Source organism: Neophocaena asiaeorientalis, unplaced genomic scaffold (genome assembly GCF_003031525.2).
Source record: "Neophocaena asiaeorientalis asiaeorientalis breed wild unplaced genomic scaffold, Neophocaena_asiaeorientalis_V1.1 scaffold245, whole genome shotgun sequence".
In the NCBI taxonomy this organism is placed as follows: Eukaryota; Metazoa; Chordata; class Mammalia; order Artiodactyla; family Phocoenidae; genus Neophocaena; species Neophocaena asiaeorientalis.
The window spans coordinates 1674775-1702472 of NW_020173953.1; the positions used below are offsets into that span (position 1 = coordinate 1674775).

At 37.3% G+C, this 27698-nt stretch overlaps 1 protein-coding gene across 1 annotated transcript; it reads left to right on the forward strand.

Moving 5' to 3' along the window:
* The first annotated feature begins 12613 nt into the window (after positions 1-12613).
* HEMK2 (HemK methyltransferase 2, ETF1 glutamine and histone H4 lysine) lies at positions 12614-26680 on the forward strand. Its single transcript, XM_024752908.1, has 6 exons — positions 12614-12751; positions 14953-15039; positions 16841-16931; positions 20624-20707; positions 25138-25279; positions 26361-26680. Exons 1-6 carry the CDS (start codon positions 12618-12620, stop codon positions 26465-26467), a joined length of 645 nt encoding a protein of 214 aa, XP_024608676.1. The 5' UTR covers positions 12614-12617; the 3' UTR covers positions 26468-26680.
* Positions 26681-27698: the final 1018 nt, after the last annotated feature.

Here is a 27698-nt window from a genome sequence, read left to right on the forward strand (position 1 = left end):
CCAAGAGAGTAGATTTTAAAAGTTCTCAGCACAAGAAAAAAAATGTGTGACTATGTGAGGTGATGGATGTTAACTACATTTATTGTGGTGATCATTTCCCAATATACACATATATCAGATTATGATGTACACATTAAAATTATACAATGTTATATGGCAATTACATCTCAGTAAAACTGGGGGAAAACAGAAGTAATTTACATTTATGCTCTGATGACTTACAGAAAGTCAAGATAATAAGTGCTTGAGTCAAGACTGGAGAGAAAAACTCTCCATGTGTATATGAGCTTTTTTTTTTTCCTTTTTTTTGGCTGCACTGGGTCTTCGTTGCTATGCACAGGCTTTCTCCAGTTGCAGTGAGCGGGGGCTACTCTTCACTGCGGTGTGCAGACTTCTCACCACGGTGGTATCCCTTGTTGTAGAGCATGGGCTCTAGGCACGTGAGCTTCAATAGTTGTGGCATGCAGGCACAGTAGTTGTGGCTCACGAGCTCTAGAGCACAGGCTCAGTAGTTGTGGCGCACGGGCTTAGTTGCTCTGCGTCATGTGGGATCTTCCCAGAATAGGGCTCGAACCCATGTGCCCTACATTGGCAGGAAGATTCTTAACCACGGCACCACCAGGGAAGTCCCTATATGAGCTATTTTAACCTGCCTTTCCAAATTTGCCAGGGAAAATTTTCACTTACATTCCCAAGTAATTAGTGCCACTTCTAGTGTAAGTGAGCCATAAAGGTATACTCTCTCAAAAGAATGTAATAAAGTTTCTGAATAGGCTTCCTATTCTTTGCTAAATTTATGCCATGAAGTAGAAAACAATTTTAATAAAATCAACAAATATTTAATGAGAATAATATGAGGAATAATATAGGGCCCAGCTCAGAACATTCCATAACTTAAACTATCAATTCAACTTTCTTAAGAATAACAACTACTTTAAGAATTTCATTAGCAATCAGTATAGGCAAAAATGATAATATTACTTACAAACTGTTAATTGATCCCACTGGAATGCTGTCCTCTTAAGGCTCTCTCTTCAGCTTAACCATCTTCTGAGGTTCTATTTATACACTAAAAGAGGCAGTAATTGAAATTGTAAAACATGTGTTCCTGAACTGTCTGGAACACCACCTGAATTCCCCACCAGACCCTTTGTGTGTGCTCTGGCTCCAAGTATCTTGTCCTTGGGGGACATATTAGTAAGCTAGGGCTACCATAACAACATATCACTGACTGAGAGGCTTAAACAACATATTTATCACAGTTTTGGAGGCTGGATGTCTGAGATCAGGGTGTCAGCATGGTTGAGTTCTGGTGAGAGCCGTTTTCCTGGCTTGTGATGGCTGAATTCTCATGAGGTACTCACATGGCAGGGAGAGAGAGAGATAGCAAACTCTCCGATGTCTCTCCTTACAAGGACATTAATCCCATCATGAAGGCCTGCCCTCTCCTGACCTCATTTAAGCCCAATTATCTCCCAAAGGCCCCACCTCCAAATACCATCACATTGGGGGTTATGGCTTCTACATAAGAATTGTGGGGAGGGGGCACCACAATTTGGTCCATAGGAGGGGATGTGCAAGATCCAGGCAGAGAAAAGTCTCAGAGTGACGGTACATGTTCTGGCAACCATGATCAAAGTCAGCCCTTTAGTCATCCTCCAGCTCTCGTGGGGACTTCTTCCAGACTGGGGACAAAGTAAATGTGATTACTGCTAAAAACTCATTTCTCCAGATCTCTAAACATGGCTTCAATGTGCAACCTCCAAAGGGTGTTTTCTACCCAAAAGTGTAGCTTTGCAGTTAAACAATTACATTCTTGAAATGAGGTTGTAACAGAGAAGAACAAACCTGACTCCATATTGGACGTATTCCTTTAGCTCTAATCTTTGTGCTCTGTTGCCTGTGCTTAGTCATGCTGGCTCTGTACCTTTTGTAAAAGAAAGTTGCCTATAGTCTGAAATATACAGGATAGCTCATTCTCAAGGCTCTAATCTTTAAAGGTACAGTAAGTCCCCTACATATGAACGAGTTCCATTCTGATAGCACATTCGTTAAGACCAATTTGTTTGTAAGTCCAACAAAGTTAGCCTAAGTACCCAACTGACACAATCGGCTATATAGTACTGTACTGTAATAGGTTTATAATACTTTACACACAAATAATACATAAAAAACAAACACAAAAAATAAAGAAAACATTTTTAATCTTACAGTACAGTACATTGAAAATTACAGCAGTACAGCACAACAGCTGGCATCCAGGGGCTGGCATCAAGTGAACAGGCAAGAAGAGTTACTGACTGGAGGAGGGAGAGGAGGTGGGAGATGGTAGAGCTGAAGGATTGTCAGCAATAGGAGATGGAAGGCAAGCTGCAATTTCACTCACTCACATTCTGGGCTTGAAATAAAGATACTGTGCTCTACACAGTACTGTAAAGTACACAAAAGCACAACCACTTGTAGAGGATGCACACACGTGACAATGTACACCAGACACGTGAACTAATTTACGTGATTGGACATGGGAACACAGGTTCACATCTTTGAAAGTTCACAACTTGAAGGTTCATATGTAGGGGACAATGTATAACACTTTTTCATTCATATAGAGAAAAAATGTTGCAGAACAAGGAATAATTTGTCTTGCTGGAGGTTATAGGAACATTGTGACCAGACCTACCGTGGACAGCCGCAAGAACAAAGAATTACAGCACCAAGAAGTTTGCAACAATCAGTCACACCCCCTCCCTTTTACTATAAAATAAGCCTGAATTCTAACTCAAGTAAGATGGTTCTTTGGGACACTAGTCCACCATCTTCTCAGACTGATGGCTTTCTGAATAAAGCTGCTATTCCTGAACTCTTCTCTAGATTTATTGGCTTGTCATGCAGTGAGCTGTACGAGCTTGGGACTCGGTAACAATGTCGAGATTGAGTTTTCTTGAATTGACATCTCTACAGAGAAACCAAAAGCCTAGGTAGGAATATGACTTTCTTACCTAGCCTCACTTTAAATAGAAATGGATAGGGTAAAGTTTCATAAGCCAGGGGAAAGATTCAGTTTATGATTCCTAAACTAAAATATTACTGTGCAGAAAAGAGAAGTGAATGATGAGTATCCATGATGATCATTTTCATGAAAACTTAGTTTCAAAAAGACCCTGAATTTTATTCATGATTTGTCTTTTTTTACAAAAAAAGGAAAGGGTAATCATTAACCACAGAGATTAACTGGAAATGTTGTCTATTTCTGTGCTTTATCCTGTATAAACACAATGTAATTATGACTTCTGTTTCAATAAAACATGACTTAAGACTACAGCAAGGGTGCCATTAAAATGTGAATATTAACTTTCCAATAATTTCTAGAAATTGAAATGGAATCTGTTTGGCAATAACATGACATTTTGACACCAATGAAAATATTTTATGTGGTTATGTAAGTGATAAAAATGAATGTTTTATAAAAATTTACCCAGAAGGACTTATAACTAAGAAAAACAGTCATAATTAACAAGATTTCATAAAGTACACAGCAGCCAAAGACCAGCTGAAGGTGATGAGGTCATTGCTGATCCTAAGTTCATAAGATCTGAGCACATGTAGAGATTCTTTAAAGCAGTTAAAAGAATTAATTTTCCAACATAGAGAGGCTGAGAGAGTCTCCCTCTTCTACGTGACTTTGCATTGTGCCAAAGTAATGGAATTGAATGCATACTTGAGCTTTTCTAGCAGCCGTTCCTATGGTGCAGAAGTAAATGTGTCAACCCTGGTACTGACCAGCTGGAAAAGAGACATGAGTTTACTATTTCTGAATGTATTATGGAGCCTAGATTTTGTTTCCAGGGTAGAATGTGTCCAAAGCAACCAAATTTAAGAAGAGGGTTGTGAAATTATCCAGTGGATGAGTAACTATCTTAACAGTTCAACTGGCTGATGCAAAAAGAGCTGTATTGGCAGGTAACCATACCACTTACTGTGCTGGCTGTGCAGTATTGGAGAGATTCTTTTTAACATTTTTAACTGAGATTTTTATAGCATGAGAATATTAACAACAGCAATGTCAGAAGAACAAAAACCAATTCTGTCAAGTATATATATATGTATTTTTCAATATGAACATCATTGATCACTAAATTTATAAGGTCTACTGAGGATTTTTAAGTCAATAATAACTATGATAATAGTAATAATAATCGAAGGCATTTCATTAATTAAAACATGCTTATCTTTGACTCCACATTTAACTGTAATTTTCATTAAAATATTTAAAATTATACTTCTAAATCTAACCAATAACAAATATATATATATATGTATTTTAGTGTGTCATAGTATGTTTTTAAAGCTGTTTTAGAGTCACAGTAAAATTGAATGGAAAGTACAGAGTTTAAATATACCCCCTTCCCCTACACACATACTGCCTGCCCACAATCAACATACCCCACCAAAGCAAGATATTTGCTACAATCAATGAACCTTCACTGACACATTATTATCACCCAAAGTCCATAGTTTACAATTCGGCTTCAGTCTTAGTGTTGCACATGCTATGGGCTTTGATGAATGTATAATGCCATGTATCCACCATCTTGTATCAATACAGAATAGTTTCACTGCCCTAAAAATCCTCTGGCCTCTGTCTGTTCACCCTCCTTCCCCACTAAACCCTGGCAGCCACTGATATTTTTACTGTTTCTATACTTTTGCCTTTTCCAGAATGTCATATAGTTAGAATCATGCCATATATCACCTTTTCAGTTTGGCTTCTTTCCCTTCAAAATATACATTTAATTTTCCTCCATGTCTTTTCATGGCTTGATAGTTCATTTCTTTCTAGAGCTGAATAATATTCCATTGTCTGCAACGTATCACAGTTTACTCACCTACTGAAGGACATCTTGGTTGCTTCCAAATGTGGGCAATTATGAATAAAGCTGCTTTTGTTTGGATATAAGTTCTCCATTCCTTTGGATAAATATCAATGATTGCTGGATCATATGGTAAGAGTATGTTTAGTTTTGTAAGAAACCACAAAACTGTCTTCCAAAGTAGCTGTACCATTTTGCGTTCCCACCAGCAATGTATGAAGGTTCTTATTGCTCCACATCTTTATCAGCATTTTGTGTTATCTGTGTTTTGGATTTTGGCCATTCTAATAGGTGTATACTCATACCTCATCATTTTAATTTGAGATTTCCTAACTATACTTACTTACAATCTGTATGTCTTCTTTGGTGAGGTGTCTGTTCAGATTTTTGCTCAGCTTTTAATTAGGTTGTTTGTTTTCTTATCGTTGAGTTTTGAGAGTTCTTTGTATATCTTGGATAACAGTACTTTACGTGTCTTTTGCAAATATTTTCTCCCAGTCTGTGTCATAGTGTTTTAAGTGTAGTGAACAACCCTGAAATGTTGATGCTTTATGAAAACAAACAAACAAAAATTTTTGAAAAGAATTCTTTTGTTGGAAAGATTTAGAGTCATTCTTGAAGATGCACTAAAAATGTTCTATCTTCGACTCGTGTGTTATTTCACTAACTACTAAACTATAGTGGAATTAACTTAAATAATCTACGTAACCCCCTTACACCAAGAGGAGACTTGTAAACTAATCAAGGTTGGTTCCACTCTTGGATATCATGAAGAGAGCCAGCTGCAACTTGTGGTTTCTATTAAAATGCAAGCCAGGCTAAGATGAGACAAGAACCAGCTAAATATATCTTGCCAGAAAAAAAGAGGAGATATTCTCTCTTATGTAAGAGGCTTATACCAAAGCCTTTTTAAGAGTAGAAATATACCTTGTTGCAATATGCTATTAGACTCCATTGCCACTGAGAAAAAAGAATTCTCACTAAGAAGATGAAATCAAAATGCCTAAGCATTTGATTTTACTACCATACCACCAAAACCACCAATAATGATGGAACCAAATATCCTTAAAATAACAAATGTAAAACATCTCTGAAATAAGAAGGTATTAGCACAATATACCAGGAAATGCAGGGAATCCCCATGTATCAGTGAGGGTTTTGTTGCATACCATAGGATCCACTCCAGTTACTTCAAGCTAAAAGGAATTTTTAAAATATGATATCCAATGGGTATTATAATCATTGAAAGGCTTAGCTCTGAGCTGAACTTCCAGGAACACCTCCTAAAGGCACATTACAGAACTGAGCTACTGGCCCTGCCACAGTCAGGAAACCATGGAATCAGGAATCAGCTGCTAACTGCAGACTCAACTCACATATACCCCCATCCACAGCTGCCAAATGAAGGAACTGTGCTCTGCCTCTCGATACCCATGAAGCTAGAGGCCTAACACTGAGAATCCTGTCACAGTTGTTGCAAAAAAATTAAACTCCTCTACAACTCAGCTTGCCAGCAGAAATAACACAGGCAAGAAGTCAGCCTCTACATCAGAGTGTTCCACTCTTCCTTCCAAAATTTACGTGGTTGTAAATGACTGGTGGGATTTAAATCACATCTAAAACTGGAGCTTCAGGGGAATCTAAAAAATGTAGTTTTTGAGGGTTGCAGCCTCAGTAATCCAGGAAGACTTACTATAAGGAAGATGGAAAGGATACAGGGAGTGAGGTGATACAGTGTCCCACTCATCCTAAAAAGGGAGCAGGAAGGATGTGACTGTCAGAGGAAAGTCAGGAGTGACTAGAGAATGCCAAGTGTACAGGTTGTGGACACTAGGAGTTGGAGGGAATCCTGGAGCAACCACCAGGGTGGCTGATTCCATCAATATCAGAGCAGTAGGCAGGCGATTTCTAACTCCCCTCTAACTCCCTCTGTTGAGTAGATAACAGACACAGACTGGAGTATTGGGTATGAGTGTTGGGCCAGAGGCCAGGCTTAAGAGAAACAGGGAGCTCCACTTCCTTAAGAGAAGTTGCTGGTATGCCCTGCCTGGCAGCACAACACCTCATCTTCTCAAAATCCCTGGAGGCTAACTGTGGTATGCATACTGCTTTCATACGTGGGCTAACAGAACGTCAACTACAAAGATGAGCATGCAACCGAAAATTAAACAACTGAGGTAAACAAACACCATGAAAGAGAAACATACAACATAATGAAAAGAGGAAACTTCACCAAATTTGAATTTATACAGCAAACAAATGGAAACTTCAAAAAAAAGTAAATCTCAAAGGGATGAGAATAGATATTGCCTCCATGAAACAAAAGATTATAATTTTTTAAAACCCTATACTAGGAAGAAAAAGGCTTACCAAATAAAAATCTCACTAGAGAAGGCGAAAAGCAAAATATGTTCAACTAAAGAGAGGACACGTTAGCTGGAAGCCTAAATTTCCCTCAAAATGACAGAGATGGTGTAGAGAGTGCTGTAGTATGTCACCCAGATTCCCCCTTAGGGACCAAGGCACTCCACCACCTTTGGCTGCTGACAGCTCACAGCCAAGTCTCTCTGCAGGAATTGTCCTTAGGAAAGAGAACTGCCTGCCCAAGGTTATATGTCCTTTCCCCAAAGGCACACAAGTCCCCTTGCTTGAATTTGGGACAATCTGAAGGGTCATCCCAGCTCCAGAACTCCATGTAAGGTCAGCTGAGGCTTTGGTTGCAACTGCATCATGGCTCAACTTCTCCCTTTTCCCTACCTTGCCTCTCTCCCCCTCACAGATATTGTTTCTTAGAGAACTTTGGCAGTAAACTTGCTGTACACACACCTCAGAGTCCATTTCAGGTAGCCCAATCTAAGACAGATTGAAAGAAGAAAAATAAAAAGACCTGAAGACACCTAGGTGTATCTCCATCTATATGACTGGATTTCCAGGAGACAAGAACAGAGAATGAAGGAGAGGGAAAATCAAAGAAAACATAGAAATACACTTCCCAAAACTGATGAAAGAAAGACTGATAACATTGAAAGAGTCCACCAAGTATTTAACAAAATGAAAAGTATATATACACATATAGTATTAGTTGGTGTTCTCCAGAGAAACAGAACCAGTGTGTGTATATATAGGAAGAGTTCTATTTCAAGGCATTGTCTTGCACAATTACAGAGGCTGACAAGTCCCAAGATATGCAAGGTGGTCCAGCAAGCTGGAGACCCCAGAAGAGCTGATGTGGTAGTGTACATTCAAAGGTTATCTGGTGCAGAATTCCCTTTTGCTCTGGGGAGGTCAGTCTTTTACTCTATTCAGACCTTCATCTGATTGAGTGTCAGCCCACCCACATTGGGGAAAGCAATCTGCTTTAATACAAGTGAACTGATTTAAATAATCTCATCTGAAAATACCCTCACAGAAACATCCAGAATAAAGTTTGACCAAGTTTCTGGGCACCATGTCTCAACCAAGCTGACACATAAAATTAACCATCACACATATAGATATACTTACGGATATGCATCTCCTACCTTGAGTCTTTCAGAAAACCAAAAATATATATTTCCAGGGCCAAAATTAAATTTTCCATAAAGGAGTAAGACTCAGATTGGCACTACATCTCATCAGCAGCACTGGATGTTAGGAAGACACTGGAGAAATATTTTCAAAATCCTAAGGGAAAGTGATTCTCAACCTAGAATTCTTTATACACACAAACTACTTCTTAGGTTGAAGAGTAAAATAAAGATATTTGGGATATTGCCATCAGTAATAATTAATAAAGGATGTATTCCAGCTAAATATGAGTCCTAGGAAAAAACATGGGATACTATAAATATGTGGATCAGAGAGCCAGTAGAGTCATTAAATTAAAATCACTGTCAGCTGTTTTTAAAAAAAACAAAAGTATCTTCTAAATTCTCAGGTGATCCCAACATGGGAAATGGGGTTGGGAGACATTAGGAGAAACCAGTGAAAACATGCTAAAATTTTTATCTTTATTAAGAGAAGATATGATGCTGATCAGTGGGAACACCGTGAGAACATAATGTCTTTGTGCGCATGTGTGTGTTTCAAAGTTTAAGGGTGAAAAAATTACAGTGAAAAAAGGACAAAGGCATAGTATGAAAATGGAAACAAAAAGAAAGCAGTGTTGTGTTCTTAATCTTAAGCAAGGTTGAATTCACAACAAAAAGCAGTAAGCAAGACAAAGACATTTTATAGTAAACATAATCCTCAAATAAGATGTATTGATCATAAATATCAATGACCCAACTGGTATATCATGAAAAACTACCAAAACATATATAAGTAGACAGAAGCATGCTAATAATGAAAGACTTTTGATTGCGTCAATTATAAACAATTAAATCACTTCATTCAGGCCATAGAAAATCAAGTAGATATAAAATAAGATTCTAGAAGAGCTAACGACCTAACTAATAAGGTAGGTCCGATTAATATAGTGAAGTCTATGCTTTAAAACCAGAAAATAAAGTGCAGAGAGTGGGAAAGACATTACTAAGCACAATGCAAGAATCAGAAACTTTAAAAGTAGATTTAATAAATATTTTTAAATATCTGCATAGCAAAAAATACTGAAAATCAAAATGCAATAACAAACTGAAGGCAAATAATTACCAAACATATGAAAAACTTTCATGTAGTAGACAGGTCATGTTTTTTGCCCAGCATCTATATCAGTACCACAATTTTGCTTTGGTGGATCATTCTGGCTCTCTGGTTGTGTTGGGCCCCCCGCCTCCGCGTCCCAAGAGAGGCAGGGGAGCTCATGTCATCTACCTGGTCACAGGATCAAGTCAATCATTAGCACATGACCTATTCGGAGCCAATAAGAAAGAGCGAATGACAAGGACTTTTGTGCAAGCAACTGGAAAAAAAGACTCTTCCACTGAATTTGGTGGCATGAAGCTGTAAAGATGCAGCCATCCTGGTACCAAAAGGAGGATTAGCCTGAGAATGAAGCTAAAGAGGCAAAACTAAGGAATGAACCCCAGAGCCATATATTGGTGCCTAAACAGATTAGATAGAAATAATCAGTATTCTCAATGTCTTTAAATATATGTGGGGCGGGGTGGTGGGCAGGCAGAGGATAAACAATTAGAAGAGACTTTGAGGCTGAACTTTGATATGTAGAAAACTATGCAAGTGAAAAAGTACTTATCACTAGGTGTTGTGGGTTGAGTCATATTCCCTCAAAAGACATGCTGAGGTCCTAAACCATCCACTCACCCCCACCTCTGTGTATATGCCCTTATTTGCAAATAGAATCTTTCCAAATATAATCAAGTTAAAATGAGGTCATACTAGAATAGGTAGGGCCCTAAATCTAATGACTGGTGTCCTAGTAAGGAAAGATTTGGAGATACAAAGACATACAGGAAAGAAGGCCATGTGAAGGCTAAGGGAGAGATGGGCGCTACACTGCCACAAGCCAAGGAAGGTCAAGGATTGCTGGTAACCCCCAGAAGTTAGGAGAGGCAAGGAAGGATTCTTACCTAGAGGCTTCATGGAGAGCATGGCCTGTCGAACAACTTGATTTTGAGTTTCTCACTTCCAGAACTACGGGAGAATAAATTTCTGTTCTTTTAAACCCCTTAGTTTGTAGTAATTTGTTATGACAGGTCTAAGAAACTAATATACTGGATAATTATTAACTTTAAGGAAAAGCAAAAAGTTGTACAAGAAAGCAAATGTAACTAGTATATTACACATCTGTTTTGAGTAGCATTTATATAAAAAAATAATGTAAAAAATCATGATATAATCATATTGAGAACATGGGGAGAGAGGGGGTGGCAATTACATTTGTTTATTTGAGGCAGAAGAATTAAATTCTTGCCTTCTATCATGAGAACTTTACCTCCTACTATGGGAACTCAACAGATAACGCTAAAGTTGAGAAATCAAGTAATATCATTATAAGCTTGGTATATAGAAAGATGGGAATAGATGGCCAAAGAAACAGCTAAAAGTTGAAAATGGCCTCCCCTGGGAAGTGAAACATGAGAAGTTGGGTGCTGGGGTGCTAGAGTGGATTGTTTTTTCATAATAAATCATGTAGAATTATTTGGCCTATGCATGTTATCAACCTCGGTAAAAATAAAAACAAAACCAAAAAGGAAAAATATGCAAAAATGAACAGACAATTCACAAAGGAAGAAACTCAAATGATGAAAATATGAACACATGCCTAACCTCAGTTAGCAATTAGAACAATTTAATTTAAAATAAACAAAAAATAAATCTAACAATATTAAATATTAAAATATGCCACAAAGAGGTGGCAGAAATATAAATAAGTACAATTAGCTTGGGGAGAAATTTTGAAATTTGAAAATGTCAAGTAAATTTTAAAATGTGTACACATTACAACCCTGCTGATCCACTCTGGGTTGAATCCCAGGAAATTTCTGTAAAAGACCAGAAAAAGCCATGTTTAAGAAAGTTGATTACAGTGTCATTCCTAACAGTGAAAACCTGGAAAAAACTAAATGTTTACCAACTGATATTTATCCATGCCAGGTAGCAATTGTTTTATAATTTCAAAAAAAACTATGTGGCAATTAAGAGCAGTAAACTAACTTTACATACCAAAACACAAATCTCAGATAATGTTGAGTGAAAAGGAAATTTGAAGAACAATACGTCCAACCTATCACCAGTTACACAAATATGAAAACACATAAGCCAGATGTTGTCTATGAATGTATGAATAAAAGCATGAAAACATGGGTTAGACGGATCCTAAATCCATGAAATAAGTTATTTTGGATTGAGGATTACAAAATGGAACTGAAGGTGAGTACAGAAAGAACACCCACTTCACTTGTAATATTTTAGTTCTTATATTTTAGAACTATTTTAAGGAAACATGAGAAAATACTACCAATTGTCAATTCTGGGTGTTGGATATTCAAGGTTTTTAAAAATGTTATCCAAGTACTTTGTATTTTTATTTCTCAAATTTAAATATTTTAGTGAGAAAGAAATTTCAAAAACTGACTCGAAAAGAATGCAAATACCTGAATAGTCTAATAACCTATAGAAGATTCCCCCAAACCCACTAAAAGCACCAAGCCCAATCAGTTTTATGGGTAGTTCTATCAAATGCTCCAGAAACGATGTTCTAAGGAAGCATAACCCTGATACAAAACAGAGCTAGATCATTAGCATTTCAAATTTAACAGTGTATTAAATAAAAGAAAAATGCATCGTTTTGCTCGAGTGAGGTTTATAAAAAGAGAGCATTCATGATTCAACATAAGAAAGGCAATTTCTGTACTATATTGCACTACTAAAAAATGAAATAAGGAAAACAAATCTTAATCTTAAGGCTCAATGTTGAAAGTTCAATGGATGTAAAAGAAAAACAAAAGGTTAAATTTAGTAACCATTACATTATGTATTTTTTCAAACCTTTGCCAACTAGGAATAGAAGGAAACTTCTAAGTGTAGAATAGAGAGAGAAAACATTCCCCTTAATCAAAAACAATAGAGGCTGCCTCTATCCGGTGCTAGTCCACAAAATAAATTTTAATACTCTAAAGAAGAAAGTAAATGTTAGTAGCTGCAGATTATATAACCGTCTAATTAGACATTCCAGGTGCATCTGCTGACAACCTGTAAGCGAGGTGACTCTCCGCCCCCCGGTGCCCCGCCCCCACTGCTGGGCCTGAGCCCTTGCACGTACGCATGCGCATTGCGCATAAGCGTGGGCCGGAGGAGCGAAAGATGGCGGCGCCTTGTTTCCCTACGCCGTTGCACAGGCATGTGGGCCGTGGCTCCTTCAGCGACGTGTACGAGCCTGCGGAGGACACATTTCTGCTGCTGGACGCGCTCGAGGCGGCGGCAGCCGAACTCACGGGGTGCGAGGAGGGCGAGGGTCCCCGCGGGAGAGGGCTCGGGAGTCCTGGAGAGGCGGCCGCGGGCGATCAAGGCAAGGACTGTCGCCGCCGTCCCCGAGAGGAGGCGGTGTCGGTCCACTTGGCGACAGTTGACACCAGAACACCGTAACTGAGGATTTTTTCCGTGGATACACGTAGTCAGTTTAGCGGGGATCTGTCCGCAGTTGCCAAGGTGGTGTTTTGGTTTCAGGGGCTCCATGTTTCGTCACCACGCCGGGATGTATCTTTTCCTATCAGCTGTTAACTGAGGACCCTAAGCCCCTGAGAGTAGCGATATTATAACACGTTCAAAAGCAAAACATTCTGAAAACGCTGCGTCTTAATATTACAACTTTTAGTAGATATCAGTGTCGCATGGCATTAATTTACTCAGTACATAAAAGCATCCTCTAGCAATGGAAGGGCACAAAAAGGAAATGAGGTTGTAAAATATTGGAGTAGGGGAGTGTATTTAAACCCACTGAATAGCATACTCAGCTATCTAGCAACAGCCATTAGCCCCATGTGACTACTGAGCACTTGAGATGTGACTAGTACTGAATTTTTCATTTAACTGTAAAAAATTTAAAGTTACATGCAGCTAGCTGCCTATAGAATATACCCTAGCTCCTAATAAGTATTAAAATTGATTTGTTGAAGTGCTCATATAAGTTTTAAATTAATAATATAAAAAGAGTGAATACTTACATTGTCATTTTTTAAATGAAGGAAATTTGGATAGTTAGATTTATGTAAAGATCAGGAGTTGAAATGGGTTTTCTCAGGATGAAACAAAGAGTTGTCAGGCTTCAAAGATCCATATTGTGTTTATTTATCCCTCTTGGTCAGATTTTTCCACGTGTAAAATGCCCCAACTATTATTAAACTAGTTTTTCATTGTGAACGATGGAACTTTTGGATTTACTGGAATATAGAATGGAACAGAACTGTTTTATAACTTGTCTTTTACTATCAAGATATCACAGAAAGATTTACAAGCACAAAGTGCCTTGCAAAGTGTGCTGTAAAAGGAACTGATTTTGTTTTAAAGTCTTGGGTATTTCTGGTCTTGGAGTTTTAATTATTTATGAGGCCACAATAGTTATTTTCAAGTAGAAGCCGCCTGGTAAGATTCAACAGACCTTCCCTACAGCACAGTAAAGGCTTGTCAGATGTGTAGAAATGGTTCCAAAAGTGAGAAACCCCTGGAGTTTGCTGTTTTTGAATAGTTGTTTGGAAAGTTAGGTGCTAGAGAGGCCCCTATATCCCAGCAAACCTATTTCTGTAATGGGGATAATTCATGCCTTTGATGTATATATATGATTATAGGGAAGGACAAATACAGTAGAATCAAGAATTTATTATATTCAATAGCATTCTTAGGAGTATTATTAATATTCTAAGATCAGATACTCAGATATTTTCCCAATTCAGTGTAGAGCTGTACAAATATGGAATTTCTTTGCTGCTCTACATCTATTATCAGTAGAATGGGGGAACTTTTCTTTCCCTGGGATATGCTGATGGACTTATGAATTACTTCAAAGTGACAGAGAAAATGTTTTTCATAAATAAATATTGTAATAATGTCCTTTCATTTTAGGAAATACCAAACTAGAAGCTCCTTGTGTGAAGGGCTGATGTCTTCCATATTAATATTTCCAACCCTAAATTAACATTCCATGGTTTATGTAATGTTTTATAGAAATTAATTGAAAGCTACCTGTTATATTACTACTTTACAGACTTAAATTACATACCCCCAAACAGTTTTGAACTATGCAGTATTAAGCACAAAGTGGTTGTCGGAAATTAGCTTATTTATAAATTTCTTTTATATTTACATATATTTGTAGGTGAGGGATGATGCTGGAGAAACAGACATAAAAGTAGCATGAGTTATTTTCCGAGATGTGTATTTTTTCTTTTTTTTTCCCGGTACGCGGGCCTCTCACTGTTGTGGCCTCTCCCGTTGCGCAGCACAGGCTCCGGACGCACAGGCTCAGCGGCCATGGGTCACGGGCCTAGCTGCTCCGCAGCATGTGGGATCTTCCCGGACCGGGGCACGAACCCGTGTACCCTGCATCAGCAGGCGGACTCTCAACCACTGCACCACCAGGGAAGCTCCCCGAGTTGTGTATTTTAATACCACTACTAATACTTGTTTTATTTTGTTTTTTTAGAGTGGAAATATGCCTTGAAGTAGGGTCAGGGTCTGGAGTGGTATCTGCATTCCTAGCCTCTATGATAGGTCCTCAAGCTTTGTACATGTAAGTATACAAATTCATCCACATCTTGGTCTAAGAGATTTACTATGGATATAACTGCTTGAATGAAATCATTTTTGTAAGTAAATAATATGTATCTGATAGTGTCTATTTAAGCATAGTAAGTACTCAGATGCAAGTTATGCTTCCCTAAAAGTTATAATTACGTGTTCAAAACCATTCCATCATACTGCATAATTATATAAGAAGCATAATAATTTTAGGTCATCTCTAAATTTGAATCTTTTTTTAAAATTTTATTTATTTAGTTTTGGCTGCTTTGGGTCTTCATTGCTGCACGTAGGCTTTCTCTAGTTGTGGCGAGTGGGGGCTATTCTTCATTGCGGTGCACGGGCTTCTCATTGCAGTGGCTTCTCTTGTTGCAGAGCACAGGCTGTAGGTGTGTGGGCTTCAGTAGTTGTGGCATGCAGGCTCAGTAGTTGTGGCTTGCAGGCTCTAGAGAGCAGGCTCAGTAGTTGCGGTGCATGGACTTAGTTGCTATGCGGCATGTGGGATCTTCCTGGACCAGGGGTCGAACCCGTGTCCCCTGCATTGGCAGGTGGACTCTTAACCACTGCACCCAGGCTACTGGGATCCAGTCCCTCTCTCTCTTCCTCCCCTTCCCAGACCTTTGCCCCAGCTTTGCTGGCCAAGTCGTGGGTCTTTCTTCCATCCCTTCATTGCATGGTACAGTTCACTTTGGCCCTTCTCCATCCATTCCCACCTCATTGCTAACCACACAGTACATTCCAGCCCCTCCCCTCAGAGGCCTTCAGAAGGCCTACATTGGTTCCCTCATCCCCATCCTTGTCCTGCCCTCTTCCCTCACCAGCTGGTTTAGAAGGATTTGGAATTCCCTTTGTTTTTTTTTAGTACATTGTACGCACCAAAGTGTCAAGCCAGCCGTTGATAACACCCATCACATTCTGAGCTTCCTCTTCACCATTGTGCAGGGCAGTTTGCCTCCCTCCTGCTTCCCCACCTTCCTCCCTACCTCCTTAACTTTGTACTAGGCGGGCCTGGGCCTGCACCAGCTCAGCATCTTCTCGATTTTTTTCATATTATTTATTATTTTAATTTTCTATTAAATTATTGGAATAAAAAAATGAATCTTATTTCAGATAAATAAGTTGATTATCAGAAAAAATTGGAAGTTAATAAAATTTCTCTTTAGAAGATTTGAGAATATAGAAAATATAAAGAAGAAAATAAAAATCACCTTGGTGGTTCATTGTTTAAAACTCCACGCTCCCAATGCAGGGAGCCTGTGTTCAATCCCTGGTCAGGGAACTAGATCCCACCTGCATGCCGCAACTAAGAGTTTGCATGCCACACCTAAGGAACCCACCTGCCGCAACTAAGGAGCCCACGTGCCACAACTAAGACTAGGCGCAACCAAATAAATAATTTTTTTTTAAATCACCTATAAATTTTACCACACATGGTCCAACTGTGTTTCCTTTATTTTTTTTTCATTTCCTATGTTTTTCATTTAATATTGTATGATGAGCATTTTCCTTTTAAATTTCATTTTTGGTAGCTACATAGTATTCTCCTGCTGGATTCATAATTTAATAAATTCCTTCAGATATGTGTGCATGTAAGTGTATTCTTCTACTCTTGGACATTATATCAATATAAAAATCTTTTTCGTCAGTGTAACAAATCTGAGTTCTTTTTTTTATTCACCATTATTAAAGCATTCAAATTTTTTTATAAATCTACTTTATGTAAAAGGAGTAGAACATTCCTTGAATTTTTGTCCGTAGACACAGGATGTAGTTGGTTTCTTTTCTGTTTATAGGTGCACTGATGTCAACCCTGAGGCAGCAGCATGTACCCTGGAGACAGCACGCCGTAACAAAGTCCACATTCAACCAATAATTACAGATTTGGTAAGCTGTTAGTTCTTGTCCAGTACTGTAATAATTAATTTTCTTTTCAAGTAAGTTAAGGTCAAGGTGATTTAGGTCAAAGAAACTTGAGTCATTAATTAACTTTTAACCCACTGAACAAAGTAAATTCTTGACTGAGATAATCCATCTTTTCCACAATTCAAGGGAACTTTTTCTTGGCCTGTATAGATCAGGTATCTTTCAGTCAGAAGAATGCTCAAACTGGCTTTAATAAAAAGAGTGAACAGTTTCAGGAACTCAAATGATGTTACAGGCATCTTTTTCTTAACTGTAAACTTCTCTCTAGTGGCTGTATTCCTCAGCAGTCGTTCCCTTCATGGTAACAAGATGCTTGCATGTATGTATCTTGTTTCTCAGCAACTTCACAGGGAAAGAAACACTTTCTATTCAGTTACTCTAGCAGAAGCCCCAGAATGAGTGCCATTTATATCAGCTTTAGTCATACGCCTATCTCTCAAGGGGGATTGGAATATGCACATGATTGGCTTGAGCCTGAGTCATAGTCCCACTCTGGCAGCTCGGTTGGGATAATCCAAGCCACTTGGATTGAGAATGAGAGGAGGTAGAGTTTCCCCAATGAAAGTCAAGGACATGTAATCAGATGAAAGGCAGAATGGGTCCTGGGCAGGTAAAAACAACAAATGACAACTACAGAACCATCATTTTAAGTTACACATTGTATGTTTTTCAGTTCCAGTTTTTAAAACAATTTACATTATATTAGTAAGATTTGGATGATTCTGAACTTCTTTTCAGTTATAAATGTGAGTGCCTTTTTATAAGCAAAAATCATAATAGTATGTACCAGGTGGGCATAAGAAATATAAAATGCTTTCCATGCTTCTTGACCTGTATTATTCTTGTACTGGTAAGGGTATTGAGCTTTTCTCTTTTTTAAACTCACAAATGATTTTGCAGTTTAGAAGGAATTAAGCCAAAGATCTAAGAAATTCTATACATATCACTAGAAGTTTTTACTGCCATTAAAAATTAGACTATCAATAAAGATAATCAGTGTGGTGATTTTACTCTTTAAATTTTTATTTTATTTATTTATTAATTAATTTATTAATTTTTGGCTGCATTGGGTCTTTGTTGCTGCGCGCGTACTTTCTCTAGTTGCGGCGAGTCGGGGCTACTCTTCGTTGCAGTACACAGGCTTCTTATTGCAGTGGCTTCCCTTGTTGCAGTGCATGGGCTCTAGGCATGCGAGCTTCAGTAGTTGCAGTACATGGGCCCTAGAGCGCGCAGGTTTCAGTAGTTGTGGCTTGCGGGCTTAGTTGCTCTGCGGCATGTGGGATCCTCCTGGACCCAGGGATCAAACCCATTTCCCCTGCATTGGCAGGCGGATTCTTAACCACTGTGCCACCAGGGAAGTCCCTAAATTTTTAAAGTTGTTTCTTTAATGTGTCCATAATTAGTATTATATTTTTTTTGATAGAACAATAAAACTTTAGAGATACAAGAAATTCAGAATATCTATTTTTGTTAACAGAGGTAAGGGACACTTTTGAAAGTCACATAACTAATAAAGTGATAAATCCAGAATTTAAGCCCACATCTTCTGAATCAAAGTCGAGAGGTCTCACAGCTGTTTTATAACATGACTGGTGGTAGTCAGTTCTAAAGCTGTCAGAATCCATTCTTTCAGTAACGAAAGCTGACCATGATGTGGAGTGTTGACTTGTGGCAAAGAAGGTAGGAAGAGATAGGTATGAGCATAGGTATTGTGATCAGATTACAAAACTCTTTACATTTGCTTGTATTCAGAACACTGGACATAGGGTGTCACAGCTATCATATAAAAGAAAATCATTGTTTTGGTTAACTGAGTTTGTTCACAAAGTAGTACTTTCATTGTATTTCTTTTTTAGTTTTAGAAAAAAACCTTTTTCAAATATGTCTTATGCATTTCCTTACATTCTTAAAACAAAATGAACATAATTTTACCTTTTAGTGATTCAGGGTCATTAATATGAATATCAGTTATTATTCTGTACTATACGTGATAATGACTAAGGTTTATTCAGGTGTTTCTGCCTTTACATTAAGTAGCTATAGCCTGCAGTGATTTTGAGTTTTTATTTTCTCTCCTCTTTGTCTGTCTTTTCACTCGCTTTATGTTGTCATGTTTCACTGCTACCCATTGATAGCACTTTCCTGTCTCTTTTCATGTGCTTTGTGCTAGAATACCAAACAATTAATTTAGTTAGACTTGTATTTAAACTAAGAGTTAAGGGATTCTGAATAAGTGCTTCTCACACAGAGTACTTTTTGCTGTATGGATTTAAAACTTGCTGTCAGAGGTCTTTTTTGCTTACTCCTTAATTCTTGGGTTTATTCTAGTGCTGTGAGACTATTCAAAAGGTAGATATGGATGAGTGAGGGTTGCCTGTAATTAGATTTTATATCCAGTCCACAGTGACTTCTCATTTAAATCCATTTTCTTTTTAACTCCGTAATTTTCTATTTTTTTAGTATCAACTTGTTCCTTTATTTGAAGTCCAGTACTGAAATCATTATTAGTATATAGTACCTCAGGGCCATCATAAGTAATTACACAGCAAATTCTTTTCTAATTTGCTTACTCAGAATTTCTGGAAAATTACATTTTTGAATTCTTTTTACAATTGGGAAACTTAATTTCTTTATGGAATTGAAAATAAAGCTTTTGGTTATTTCAAATGTACTTCCTCACCAATGTTATTACTAGAAAGAACAGCAGATTAACTAGTCGCCTTTCTACTTGCAGAAGATACACCTGAATTATGTTCCGCAAAATAGTTATCTGTTCTCTTTTTAAATGAGTAGAGAAAGAAATTACCTTTGAAGAATAACAGGGTTGGAATTCGTAAGTGAGAGTCAGTGTGAAGTAATAATTGAAGGAAATGGCTTTAGGGGTGAGAACTCATCCGGATACAGCATTTTTACTTTACTGTGCCTGTGAAGGTATAGGATGACATCATCAGACATAATTTTTTAAATACTTAGTTATTTAATTCAATCAGAGGGATGCTTTAAATGACATTTTGCCCTAAATATACTTTCTTTAAAAAGACATTTTTCTTATTCTATAGAAAGTTGTATCAGTTCAAATATTTATAAAATGCCAAACAACTGATGTTTTCAGGTCTCTTCCCACTATTTTTAGTCCTTTGTTTCTTTGATATCTAATTGTTTTAGCCAATACATATGCAAGTAATTAAAGATGTAGAAAGAAAAATAAAATCCTGTCTTCTGATATTTTTGTCATTCATGTATGTTTTCTGTCATCTTGTAAAATATTTCCCTTGGTTATAGAAAATAAATGTTTAAGTTAGCAGCTATAACTTTAAAGTTGCGCACAAATCTGTGCAGAATATGTGAGAGCTTGCCTCCATCTTCTAAAAGTGAGCCCAGAATGTAAACATGTGAGCTTTTGAAGAGCAGAGTGTTCATTCTGATAAATAGTTTATTTTCCCTATTTTTAGGTAAATGCATATAATCTTTATCTGAATGAAAGTGTAAAGATATTTATCTCCATTTCTGTCTTAAATTTGGCTAACACATTTTTTCTAAAAACATGAGGGAGTATATTTAAAGATTGATTAGATGGATATCTATCTATCCATCTACTTATTTATTATTTCTGGGTCCAGCTTAAAATTCTGACTATTTTGAACATTTTTTAGGTCAAAGGCTTGCTACCAAGATTGAAGGAAAAAGTTGATCTTCTGGTGTTTAATCCTCCCTATGTAGTGACTCCACCTGAAGAGGTAAGACATACAACAAAATTTAATTACTAATATTTTCAGCTTTTTTCTATCTAAAAGTCAAACATACTTCATCATATGACATCAGTCAGCCGCTAATAACACAGACTGCTCTCATTTTACTCGTAATTGTCAATTATTGGATACTATTGGTAGACATAGGAAAGGAACCTGAAACTAATGGAAATACAAACTGTGGTCCATATCTATTCTTTAAAATCCCATCCAAATCAAGCCATGGTGTTTAAATTCATGTATCTGTGTGTACCTTTATCATGAATAACAAATTTGCAAAAAGAAAATATTTTTAATCACCTTAAATTCACATAGGAATTATTTCTGAAAGCCTTAGCTTTCCTCCTTTCACAGGTGTCAGGAAGTGGGGGTAGGGGAAAGCAGTGCTCATCTCAGGTAAGAAAAAGCTATAACCCTGACATGCATTGCTGTAGCATTTCCAGTGATGAAGAGGAAAACTGCAGTAACCATTTCCCAGTTTAAAGAAAGAATGGTCAAATCAGACAAAAGTTTAGTGATGGACTAGCTAGCTTTCCTCTGAATTATTGTACCTGTTTTATTCTTTGATGATCACTCTCTGGCAAGGCTGATAAATATTACATTCACCTTTACCAAGATGGGAAGGGTCTATATTGCTGCTGTTACTACTGAGAAGTTGTTGCTCCCCTGACACATGAACTCATGTGAGAAGGAAAGTCATTGTCATAAGGTGAACAGCAGTTGAGGGAAATGCAGCTTAATAAAACTTTTTTTAATATAAATTTATTTATTTTTGGCTGCATTGGGTCTTCGTTGCTGCGCGCGGGCTTTCTCTAGTTGCGGCGAGCGGGGGCTACTCTTTGTTGTGGTGCGCGGGCTTCTCATTGTGGTGGCTTCTCGTTGCAGAGCAAGGGCTCAAGGCACGTGGGCTTCGGTAGTTGTGGCATGTGGGATCAGTAGTTGTGGCTTGCAGGCTCAGTAGTTGAGGTGCACGGGCTTAGTTACTCCTCTGCATGTGGGAACTTCCCGGACCAGGGATTGAACCTGTCTCCCCTGCACTGGCAGGAGGATTCTTAATCACTGCACCACCAGGGAAGTCCCTGCAGCTTAATAAAACTCTTTAGAAAAGCACTATGGAAATAAATATCAAGCGTGACAAAAATGTTTTAGTCCAATAATCTCAGTCTTTGAGATCTAATTTAGGAAAATGATTAACAATAGAATATAAATTGTAATTTACAAAAATATGTTTAGTGCACCTTTATTTATGATAACAAGTAATATGAACCTATATATGTAACAGAAGAGAGACAGTTAAGTAAATCATGGTTTATCAGGTCTACAGACTACTGGGAAGACTAGTGAATGAGGAGGAGATTCTGGGAACATGGTGAGATGAATGGGCTTCCTTTCTCCCACATTCCTCCTCCTAAGCTGTGTGTGTAATTATTAGGTAATTGAGTGTGGGCAATGACTTGGGCTTTGTCACAGTTGCCACAGAGAGAGGTGGTGTCATAATTTCCATTAGCTGAGCAATTAGCTGGAGAGCAGGGTTAAATACAGCACGACAAAGATTTTCTGGAGCCTGAAAATATGTTTTACTATGTAAAACATTAGGAAATGAATTTAAAGATAATGTAGTCTCTGTCAAGACCTGAATCAGTGGTATGGAAACCAAATGAAAATATTTCAGTGCATTGAGCATGAAGATAAAAAAAGGAAACAATGAAGGTAAAAGTTAAGAGACTTAGAGGTTAGATCCAGGAGACATACAAATAATAGGAGTTTGTACATATAAAAAGTTGTGGCTATACTTACTATTACATCCCTCAACATGAGGTTAGGTACTGTTGGTTTGTACCTGTGACTTATAAAGGATCAGGGGAAGGCACAGCAAAGCCCAGGTAGTAGGCAGTCAGCAGACCACCGAACGTGACTCCTTCCAGAGATGAAAACTTCCCCTCCGTGGCCTGTGAGAATGTGCTTGTCGCCAGGAGATCCTCCTGGAGGGTGGTCTCTAGTGCAAGCAGACAAACCTGGCTGAGCATCCCTGGGGGGCGTGTAAACAGGGTCCAGCACAGAGGGCTCCTAGTCCACACTGAAACAGAAGTGACAAGGGACAGGCTTGGCAAAAGCTGTCATCACCATGTGCTCTTTCCATGGGTAACTTTACCCTGTGAAACATCCAGAGAATGGGCTCCACCAAAATAAGGGAGTAAGCCAAGAAACGGGAAGATATGGGCCCCAGAAAAAGGGAATTCTTGGAATGTTAGAAAAGGGAAGTCTCCAAGATGAAAGGCATGACAAAAAAAGCAGAGGAACTGATAAATTCCCTAGTATGATTAACTATGTGGGAAATTATATTGAGGAGCTTATGATAAATATGAGAATAATTTCAATTAGATACAAAAAATTAAGCAAATGGACATGCTGAATGCCCATCAATAGCTAAATAAGAAGTGATACTCTAACACAATAAAATATTATGCAGCCATTAAAAAGGAAATTGAACTATACCTGATCACATGAAGATTTCCATATAGTACTGTTGAGAAAAGCAAGATACAGGCAAGAATGTAGATATAATCCTTTTTTTGTAAAACACGGACAAAAAAGAAAAACGTGTGTGTGTGTATGTAAAATGGGAGGGTAGCAGACAAACAAAACAGGAAAAGGGAAAAGTACAGTTTTTTTTTTAAAGGAGGTATACGAACATATTTCTCTTAATTGTACATGTATATGGTTATAGGTATAAAGAAATTCATTTTTACGGGCTTGCGGGATCTTAGTTCCCCAACCAGGGATCAAACCTATGCCCCCTGCAGCAGAAGTGTGGAGCCCTAACCACTGGACAGCCAGGCAATTCCCAAGAAATTATTTTTAATGGGGAAATATATGCCATGATAAATGAATAAAAGCAGAATGTATAATTGTATGTAAATAATTTAAACTAAAATGTGGACAAAAACCATTAAAGGGATTAGGAAGAAAATAATTGTATTAGGGTTTAAGTTGTTTTTGAGTGATTTCATCAAGATATTCTTTTTTTTAACATTTTTATTGGAGTATAATTACTTTACAATGGTGTGTTAGTTTTTGCTTTATAACAAAGTTAATCAGTTATACATATATCCCCATATCTCTTCCCTCTTGCGTCTCCCTCCCTCCCACCCTCCCTATCCCACCCCTCTAGGTGGTCACAAACCACCTAGCTGATCTCCCTGTGCTGTGTGACTGCTTCCCACTAGCTATCTATTTTACATTTGGTAGTGTATATATGTCCATATATACACTACCACTCTCTCACTTTGTCCCCCTCCCCGTGTCTTCAAGTCCATTCTCGAGTAGGTCTGCATCTTTATTCCTGTCCTGACCCTAGGTTTTTCATGAGCACTTTTTTTTTTTTTTAGATTCCATATATATGTGTTAGCATACGGTATTTATTTTTCTCTTTCTGACTTACTTCACTCTGTATGACAGACTCTAGGTCCATCCACCTCACTACAAATAACTCAATTTCATTTCTTTTTATAGCTGAGTAATATTCCATTGTATATATGTGCCACATCTTCTTTATCCATTCATCTCTCGATGTATTCTTAAGTTTTAGAAACAATATACAGTGTTAAGCATCTAAAGATTTTTAATACTATATCAACTCATGGGTTTTGTTTCTATACTATAATTAGATCATTGTAGGAAAAAATGCTTCAATGTACTTTTATGTAATAAATGGGTTCCTGAAAAAGGGCTGTAGTACTCTCAGTAATCTAGAAGACAGCCAGATACAGTGGGACATTTTGAAACTTTGTTTCTGCAAAGTAGATCTCTTATAATACAAATTCTCCCTTTTAGTTTCTTCCTAATTGTTCTATATTAAGAATTTAAACATTGTATTAATAGTATCAACTATTATTAAACCACATTATTATGCACAGAGCACTGTTCTCAAACTTTAAATATACTTCCTCATTTATTCCTAAAGGAGAAAAATAATTTTTTACCATTTTCCTAATTTTACAGATAAAACTGTTGTTTTTCTAATTTTACAGGTAAGAGAGGAAACTAATTCATCAAGATTACAGACTTATCTGTATAAGATTTGGAGACATGAAGGGTTCTGTAAGGGAGTTTTCTCCTGTAGTGCCAGCTGCCATAATTAAATGTGAAATGGTGACAGATATTTAGGACCTTTAGCTTTATGTTGCTAATCACACAAAGATTTATCCCAAGGGCAAAAGAAAAAAAAGATTACAGGCTTATGCAAGGTCACACATGCTAGGAAATGATGGGGCTCAGATTCAGCTTTACTGCTGCCTCCTCATCAGCAGTAAAATAAAAAGTACATTCCTGTTTGGTGAACGTTACTTGTCAAAAAGATTCAGTTTTTTTTAATGTAACTTAAGTCAAAACAGAACAATCTTTCTAATTGGTCACAGGTAAGGAGTCACGGGATAGAGGCAGCTTGGGCTGGTGGCAGAAATGGTCGTGAAGTCATGGACAGATTGTTTCCACTGGCTCCAGAGCTCCTTTCACCAAGAGGATTGTTCTATTTAGTCACCATTAAAGAAAACAATCCAGGTAATACAGACCAGTTTATCTTTTAACCACTTACTTTGCTGAAATCAAGGCTAATTATGTCAAAGACGGTAGTAACCCAGAATGTTAATGAATATGATCACTGACAACAGATAATACAGACATAACGTTCATGTTGAAAGAGGAGAGAGATTTTTTAGAGGTAGATTTTTCTGATTTTAAAGAGTATTGTCTTTTTTGGAGTGAGGGAGATTTTTTCCCCTTATTTATCAACTAATATTCAAATACAGAATATATAATCTTCTTAAAACACCTCACCCTCAGTTCACCCTGTGAATTTTCTCTCTATATTCTAGTCTTCATGTCTTGGCAGTTCTGCTGCATACTCTTTAGTTCATCTGAAGTTTAATCATGAAAGGTATCTCCTGATAGGATTTTTATATCTTGGTTTTCAGATTACTTGGTTAACTAAATCGACCATAATCTCTCTTCTCTTTTCTGTACATCTCAGGTTTGATCATTATCTTATATGTTACATTCTCAGCCCCTCAAATCACATCATAATTAACTAGGGTTTTCGGTTTGTTTGGTTTTGAGGGTTTGTTTTTGTTTTTTGTGACCCCAGTTTCTTGGTTTCATCTTTTTAGTGTTACTTGGAAAGAGAAGGTCTTGCTTTTTTCAATACTCTTTAAAGAAATAAGCTACTTCATTTACTACCACTTTTCAATGTCAGTATATGATTTGCACACACCCTCGTTGGCATTTTTCATCCAAAAGGGAGGATATAGGGCAGAGATTAGAGCCAAGCAACTAAAAAATGAATCATTTACTGTAATAGCAAGTATAACTAACATTTCTGTTGAGTCCAGAGTAGGCTACCACTGCAAAGCAGTTATCCAGTCTGATTAGAATTCTCAGCAACACCCTGAAAATCCAAGGTGCTCTCATCTGTCTGAAGTCCAAGTTTACTTCAATAGAAATTACATGGTATACGCTATTTTCTTAGATAAACAGAATTTGTAAATAGTGTGTGTTTATCATCTTATTAAACTGTTTAGTGATAATATGTACTTCACCATATAATTTAATTGAATTTTACCTTTTGTTTTAATTTTCGTTTTAGAAGAAATTTTGAAAATAATGAAGACAAAAGGTCTACAAGGGACCACTGCACTTTCCAGGCAAGCAGGCCAAGAAATCCTTTCAGTCCTCAAGTTCACCAAGTCCTAATCTACAGTGTGTGCTACTGAAAGCTGCATGCATTTGGCATATTTTGAAACAGAAGTCATTTCTTAGTTAACAAAGTCAGAAATTTGTCATATAGAAAAAGGCAGAAGAGTAAGGCATTTCCTTTTACCCAGGAATCAGGCCTACAGAAATATTTGCACAAATGCAAGTAAATATATATAATATATATATATAATTTGAATAATATATATATATATGTATATTTGTATATGAAGAGGATGTTCATTTCAGCATTACTTGTAATGGCAAAACAATGAAGTTAACCTAAATGTCCATCAGCAAAGGGATTGGTAAAATAAATTACAGTATGTTCATGTTACTGAACATGAGTGACATATCCAGCCATTAAACACAAGTAAGTTCTGTATATACTGAACCAGAAGAGGTTCATGATGTACTACTACTGAGTAGTGAAAAAAATCAAGTTGCAAAATAGTACTAACCTATATGTATATTTTTGAAAAACTAACAAAGAAAGTTTTTGTGTATGTGTATATAAGAAATTCTCAAAAGGTAAATAACAGGTGGGAATAGAGGAACTTTCATTCTTTTGTGTTGGCATTTGTATAATCATAGTGTATTCTGTAATTAAACACAATCGTTTATTTAAAATGTTTTAAGTTTACCTTTACTTATTGTCTCCATTCTCTTTCTATTATTTAGAATGGCTTCTTCCTCCATTCTTCTCCTTGGTCACGTTTTTCCTACTTTTTATCCTCTATCATATATTTCTGTTTTCTTCTTGCATATATATTGCAGACTGCTTTCATTTTTTTCTTAGGTCCGGGAGAGTTGTATGTAAATAAACCCAGCACTCAAATTAATCACATTTTTAAGAGCCCACATGTATCTTTCAAGAAATGTCAAATTACCTTTACTAAATTTAGGAACCTCTTCTGTTACTTCCCCACCATTTAAAATATACAGTTGACCCTTGAACAACATGGGTTTGAACTATATGGGCCCACTTATACACAGATCTTTTTCAATAAAGACACACTACAGTATTTCACAATCAGTGGTTGGTTGAAGCCGTGGATGCCATGGAGGGCTGACTGTAGAGTTATATGTGGATTTTTGACTGTGAGGGGGGTCAGTGCCCTAACCCCGGTGTTGTTCAAGGGTCAGCTGTATTTATCAAAATCAATTAGCAGGACTGTGTAGGACCAGAGTGAGAGCAAGCTATAATTTTTTAATTTGGCTACATTCAGAA